A 7,725-nucleotide genomic window follows, 5' to 3' on the forward strand; every position below is an offset into this window, starting at 1 on the left:
CAAAAGTCTTTCTTTATTTTTTAAATTTTATGCCAAATTAAACTAAATTAATCTTTTTTGAACGGAGGGAGTATCTCTTTTTTTCAAAGGCATAGCCAAAGATACGACCAACAAGAAACGGCAACTTTCATCGATGCAGAAAGTCATAGGACTTCAACAGCCATCAAACATATTCCAACTTAAATTCCTTAAGATTGTTAGAAAAATAAGTTTCAAAAGTAGGGAAGAAATAATCTGATTTTAATAGAGTAATCTCTGTCTTTATGGAACTTAAGGCTCCCACTTCATTGTTGCAGAGATGGTAGCAGAATTCCTCCACAAGATTTACAAAGCCAATAAAATTCGAATACCAAAGAATTAATTTGAATTTTCTAAAAGAACGGAATGTTGCGATTTGTAGTGAAAGTGAAAGAGAAAGAAAAAACTTATTCATTTTCTTGTTTTAGAATAATTAGATATTTATAATACCTAAGTGTCTGTTCAAACCAATAGACTTAAACCTATTCGGAATAGGCACCATTTTGCTTAAACCTTTTAGGAATAGGTATCTTTTAATTACAACCAAGCATTTTAATCTTCTACATTGTTATAAAAGCACGAATAATAATGTTGATTGACTAAAATGTCCCTATAATATTGATCGACTTAATTATCCTTATAGTCTAATTCTATATATTTTTATTGGGTATTTTGGTTAAAAAAACTATCACAGTGTAAGTAGAATTTGAAACAAATATTGCTCCTCAATTTCAATCCTAAGCCTAATCTAATTAATTGAAGACTCTTAGCGTGTAAAATTTTAGTTTCAACATTGACTGTATTTTAATCCACTTAGGCGTTCTTAATTAGTTTACCTTTTACCTTTTATGTTTGATTTTAAAAACAAAAAGAATCATTAAACTAAAGTATTTATTTCAAGCAATTAAATATAACAATGTTGACTAAAATCTGTAATCTTGAAAATTTTATTCAATGTCTAGGATTTTGAATTCCTAATTAACCCATAACACAATATTACTAAATTAAGTTGCATAATATATTCGGATGGGTGGGGTTACTTATGGGCTGGGTCTAATATTTATGTGGACCAATAAATCATCAATACCATCTGCTTAATTAAAGTCATACTTATGACATTTTATAATTTCATTAAAATGAGAGACTGTCGGGGTCCAACGGGTGGAAGGAGGAGCATTTTTAATCTGAAAAATAACGTTAAGGGCAATAAGTTTGACAAATTTAAATCATTTTTAATACATTAGAAGCATTTTTTACCATTTCCATTTCACGTTTAAAGGCATTGCTCATAGGTCAAAAACATGTGATGTTGATTCGATGATATTGATCGATTTTTGTGACCTTAAATGTTACTATATAACTTTTATGAGAAAATTATACCGTATTGGATAAAATTGGAATAAGTTGATATATTTCTAAAATATAAGCTGAAAGTTTATTATTTTAAATACGCATTTCATAATATTTGGTGCAAGAAATATTCGTGCAAAGCACGAATATAGAGACTAGTAATTAAAAATGACTAAAGAATATTCACCAAAACCTCTTCTCAATACTTCCCCATCAATAACACTAACTAATACTAACATAATCTACTGTGTGCCTCAAGCCATTTAATTGAGAAATTTAAGAATCCATTATGTCCCAAAAATTAAAACTAAAAAAAGGTTATGTTGATCCTAATAAGCAGTGAAAATGGCATTAGCCTAATAACCAGATTCAACATTTAAACTAGATGGATTCAAAATTTTGAAGTTTTTGAAGTGTGAGTTTACAATTAAATAGTATTTTTTTTTTTTTTAGAATTTTTTTAAAAACAATATATATATATATCTGTTTATGTCGGAAATGATATGTTGAAGAAAAATAGAGCATTTTAACCCAAAAAAAGATAAAGAAAAGAAAAAAAAAACATGAGAAGTAATGAAGAAAACAAAAAGGAGTCATCAAGAAAGAAATGAGAACAAAGTAAAGAAAAAAAGAAGAGTAATTAGGAAAGCCAAAGCCACATAAGAGATGACACATATTGAAGATATCCTTTTCTTTACTTTCAGGCTTGAAGAAGCCAAGTTTAAACCATTAAGCTATCTAACCAACCACTCCATTAATTTTGGTTCTATTTTCTTCTCTTTATTAATAGCTATTTGGAAACACCATCCAAAAAGACCCTCTTTTTTGTGATTCTTTTTAGCCTGCAAGAAAACTGCAGTAAAAAAAGTGAGAATAAATGTGGCAGAATCAGAGCCAGAATTGTTCTTTTAGAGAATCCATTAAAGCCCTTGAAGCTGATGTTGAACATGCCAATACTTTGTAAGTCTTTATTCAAACTTTCTTTTGTTTGAGAGTTTGATAATCTAAGTAAATTTTCATTTTCATTTTTCTTGTCTTATCTGTTATTTCTGACCATTGTTTCTATTTTACATCTTATGAGTTGGTTGCACATCATTGTGGTTGTTGGGTAGTTTCTTTCATCAATTAAATAAAATTTTGTAATTTTGATAATTGCAATTGGTGCAAATTTACTTACTGCTTCGAACTAAATATCTACTTAGCCTTTAGCACACCCATTGAGAAAATACTAATTTCTAGAAAAAAATATGTATTTTGATTAAACTAGCCTTAATTAAACACTTCATAATTAATATAATTTCTTGCATAAAAACTCACTTATTTAAATTGGGGTAAATTTGGAAGTATAATTAATTCCTTCTTGATTATGTAAGTGGACACTTATTTTGAACCAAATAAAAAGGCTAAGTGATCACTTATTATGAACCAGAGGGAATAGTAAAGTAGCTCAAGCTGAAATATTTCCTTTTGACAACAATTTCCCATTTCCATCTGTTTGATGTTTAAATTTGGATTTAGATGATGTGGTTAACTGGCTCAGATTTATGGCCACAATTTCCACAATCTCGAAATGTTATGTAATTAAAAGTGTACTTTCTCTAATAGCATAAACTTTTAGATGAAATGGTAACACCATATTAGGTAATGGTCCTGGTTCAAGTCTCGATACAATTTGGAAAAAAAAAAAAAAAAAGACACAAGGTACTATTCCTCATAAAAGAATTTTACGAAAGCTTGCACCCTTGGTGCGTGATAGCTACGCAATATCCTTAGTTTAATAAAGAGAAATATTGTCACGTATTTGACCCATGAAAAAAAAAAGTCAGGCCAACACGTGATGGGAGGCGTGTTGAGATATAATATGATTACATCATCAAAAGTGTACTCTCTCTAGTAGTTTTAAGCTTTTAGATTAGATGGTACACGCTTCAACAAGTGATTTTGAGGTGGTCAGTTTCCTTCCAACAAGTGCTTGTTTTATTCTGTCTTTGTTCTTTTTAGACATACAACAATTGTTTGAAGAATAGCTAGTTTACAATTGTTTTGTTCATGATGTGCGTTTTACAGGGCAGCGGCTCTTCCCCGGGATCTCGATGGGGATTGTGTTCAGATGAAAGTTTCCTATGGTTTTCTTGCCCCCTTCTTGCTATTTCTCATAGAATGGATGGACTATAGTTGTTTAGATACTCTGCCTAGTTGTTTAGGCCTCCTTCACATTCTTGTTTACAAGGTGAGGTTTTCCGTTATACTTCACTTTATCTTTTGCAAATTAAAGGCATTACCTAGAGTTGCATTTTTGGTTGTCTTTGTCAATTTGTTTCGCACGTTCACCTTTCAAAGTATATATATTCTGCACGCTGATGTTTTAGAATCTAAACTAGTCATCTTTGCAGGTTTATGTTGATCGAATGCCAACAATGACCCCACAAGAAAGGAAAGCCACAATTAGAGAATTCTACGGTTTGTATTCTTTCCTTGTTTATTCTTCTTTTGGTTGGAGTACAAACTGGGAGGGAGACAGAAAAGCAAAAGAAAGTTCTCAAATAGGAAGTAAATTTGAGACATGAATGTGAAATTTTGTTGTAATTTAGAGTGAAGGTGAATAAGACTTAGATTAAAAACAAGGAAGAGGCAAGAAACTGAATTTGATTGTTAGAGCTTTTGGTTAATCAATTTCATGAAACTACTCCTTCCATTCCAATTTATGTGAAACTCTTTCATTTTTAGTCAGTCCTGAAAATAATGAAACATTTGTATATGTTAGTAACAATTTAACTTTAAACTTTTCATTTTACCCTTAATAAAATAGTTTACAACCACAGAAATATTTATGGCTTCTTTTAGACCCCAAGTTTCAAAAGTCTTTCCTTCATTCTTAAACTCCGTTCCAGTCAAACACCATCGCATAAATTGGGACGGTGGTAGTACTAATTTCTCCTTTTTCCATCGTAATTAATGATAATAAGATGATATCAAAGGGCGTGCTAGGATTTCATCAATGCTCAACAATTGTAAAATGTTGCAGCCATTATATATCCTTCACTAAAGCAGCTTGACAGCAATCTAGTGGAATTAATGAAGGAGAATCATAAAGTAACTCAACTCTCTAACACTTCAAATGGAGGAGGAGGGGAAGAGAAAAGACAGTCATGTAAAAGTATACAGGAAGAAGAAGAATGTGGTATATGCATGGAGACTGGCTCCAAGGTGGTTTTGCCTAATTGTAGCCATTCAATGTGTGTTGGCTGTTTCCACGACTGGTACGAAAGAGACCCCCCTTCGCATAACTAGTTTCATATATGTTAACAAGATTGGCCCGTTTTGGCATCAAATTTTACTTCAGTATTACAAATACTAAGCTTTATTATTTGGAAATACTGGTTTGACTATCAATATTTGCAAATACTAAATATCAGTATTTGAAATACTAGTAAAACATTGAATACTGGTTTGGGGAGTATTTGAAGTATTGTCCAAACACCTACAGCATTATTTGAAACAAAGACATTAAAATCGAATACTATTATTATCTGTCAGGTACATCCGGTCTCAATCGTGCCCTTTTTGTCGAGGTAGTCTAGCGAGAGTAAACTCCAGAGACTTGTGGGTTCTAACTAGTGACTGTGATGTGGTTGATAGCACTGTACTTGCGCAGGACAACCTAAGGCGCTTCTACCTTTATATTGATAAGTTGCCACTTGCCGTCCCTGACAGTACCAATGTAATGCTTTACGATTATATGATATAGTCTTGGAAGTGGAAGCAATGAATCATGCATGTTGACCTATGACCATAGATGCATGATCGCATTGTGTATAGTTAACTAAACTACTAGCTATCCATACTGCAAATTCAAAGCTACGGAGATAAGGTGTTTGTGGAATGACGAATCTTCACATACTGCAATTCTGTGATGTGTTTCGGAACATTATGTAAACGAGTCATCTTGCTCATGACAGTAGAAAACTTAGAGATATATAAGCCTGATATTCAACTCAGTTTTTTGGAACCTGAGTGCTGAAATGGGAAGGCAAATGACTAAAAGTCTTTGGCAAGTGCAGCTGCTGCTTCTTATGGTTGTACAATATTTTACCTTTTGAAATAAAGGATGTATGATTGACCAAAGCCATATGCTTTTGCCATTTTAGTATTTGGTCTTTTGACATTTTTGGCCTATTCGCCAAAATAATTATGGGCTCTGGACAAAATATACAAAATTTATACCCTGATCATGTATATTAATGCATATCATATGTATATTTATACTTAATATACAAAACATATACATTTACCAGCTATAGTGCTTTAGAGTGGTCCAAAAATGTAATTATCACTTTATTTATTTTTATATCCAATGTTCATTAAGGGGAAGAACCAAACTGTTTAGCTGCAGAAGCAGAAGGTATATTGGAAAAATCATGGTTTTTTAACTTACATTATTCAGCCAGCATATACATGACAGATTTGTTAATGTATTCATTATGTATGTTTGCATTGTGTGTATAAATATATAAATATAATATATTCCCTCTTCCCAATTTATGTGATGCTCTTTTTTTAAGTCAGTCTATGAATGACATCTTTCTATATTTACTGACAGTTTAGCTTAAAACTTACCATTTTAATGAATGGTTTATAGCCATGCATTTATTTCTCACTTATTTTATATCACAAATTTCGAAAATCTTACTCTTTTTAATACTTCATGTCCAATCAAACACTATTATAGGCGGAGAGTGTACTATATAGATGCTCTTTCCTTTTCATTTCATAATAAGGTGAGCATGCATTCTTTCCTTTTCATTTCATAATAAGGTGAGCATGCATTCAACTCTGACATCAGAGATACTTTTTCAAGAATCAAACGCAGGTCAAGAATTCAGGTTTTCGGTTGTACCTAACCAAACAATTACTCCACTAGTGAATTATGTACTGTTTAAGACATCCTCACTCATTTGATAGAATCTTCTTCCAGCTATGGCTATACCTATGAAGATATTTGTAGCAATATAACTTGGTGCCCGGTGGAATGCCTTCAATTGAATAGGAGCACGTTACGAGTTTGAACCCCACAAAATTCTGACATATTTAAGTGGAGAATAATAGGCTGGAGTATAATAAGCTCATGAAGTTATTATCCATCAATTTTGAGCCGTATGCATTTTTGGGAATTTTTCGATTATTAAAAAAGAAGAAGAGGTAGAGTACTAGCCAAACAGTAGAAGTCCTAAGTTGGTGTTGGGCCATGACAGGGTGAGCTGCACTTTACATATTGGTCCACTTTTTTTTTTTCCGTTGTTTTAATAAAAAGATTTGACAAAAAACACTAAAAAAGAAAGATAAAAGAACTAGCAACATTTGTCCAAGGACACGTAGAGAACTGTAGGATTTTTTTATCCAACATTTCTATGTTTATGGTGGGTCGGACATTTAAAGTGGTTTAAAAGCTATCAACCATTGGCAAATTTCTGTACAAAACTCAGTGAAAGGCCACCTTCAGAAGCCCATATTTATTGGTATGTGACATAATGGACACTTGTCCGCACTTATAATTGTCCAATTATCACAAGTATGCACTTCCCTTACCAATAGCAGGGAAGTAATATTATTTAAGGGTAGTTTGATTGTTAGTTAGGAGCTAAGTTATTCATATTAAATTTTGGATAAGCAATATCATGTTTGGTAGCATTTTTTTGTCATGTATAAAATTCAATACGCACCTAATACGATATTTGATTTGCAATTTAGAAACACGAATAACTAATAGATGTATAATTTATGGGGAATTGCTGGATTGAAGATGAAATAATTGATACATGAATAACTAGTACATGAAGAATTAAACTCTACATACATAGATTCCACAATAACTAATTTATACATTACTAATACCCGCATAACTCTTATTAGCAACTAAACGACCCCTATTGTGTAGGAAAGGTAAATAATATATACAAGTTTGTTCTCTAAGCTAGCAAACCCCAGTCTAGAATAACTAGTACTGCAATTTTTTTTTTTTTATGTGTTATTGCTACTGCCCTTTTCTCTTATTGCATATAAACAATGGCTATTCTGGTGATTGGGAGAAGGTAACGCAGTTGGGTTCATGAAATTGAATATTCGTCTTAGAAGCCGGCATTGGCAACCGTCGAACCAATGATCAATTCATGTTAATTTAACTCTTCTTTTTTCAAAGAAAGTAATTTTGACTAACATGCATTTTACTAAACAATTAGTTGACGTTTACGTTTCGCATCCGATTAATATTATTTTGATATTTTTAAAGTTTTGGTTGATCGTTGTAAGGCAAATTTTGGACGTGATTCAAAAGTGCCCTTATATTAGACAGGCTTTAAA

At 31.9% G+C, this 7,725-nt stretch overlaps 1 protein-coding gene across 1 annotated transcript; it reads left to right on the forward strand.

Moving 5' to 3' along the window:
- The first annotated feature begins 1,990 nt into the window (after window positions 1-1,990).
- Window positions 1,991-5,667, forward strand: LOC132067230 (E3 ubiquitin-protein ligase AIRP2-like). Its single transcript, XM_059460392.1, has 5 exons — window positions 1,991-2,328; window positions 3,436-3,598; window positions 3,762-3,828; window positions 4,394-4,628; window positions 4,906-5,667. Exons 1-5 carry the CDS (start codon window positions 2,246-2,248, stop codon window positions 5,114-5,116), a joined length of 759 nt encoding a protein of 252 aa, XP_059316375.1. The 5' UTR covers window positions 1,991-2,245; the 3' UTR covers window positions 5,117-5,667.
- Window positions 5,668-7,725: the final 2,058 nt, after the last annotated feature.

The sequence above is a fragment of the Lycium ferocissimum genome, chromosome 8 (assembly GCF_029784015.1).
Source record: "Lycium ferocissimum isolate CSIRO_LF1 chromosome 8, AGI_CSIRO_Lferr_CH_V1, whole genome shotgun sequence".
NCBI lineage: Eukaryota > Viridiplantae > Streptophyta > Magnoliopsida > Solanales > Solanaceae > Lycium > Lycium ferocissimum.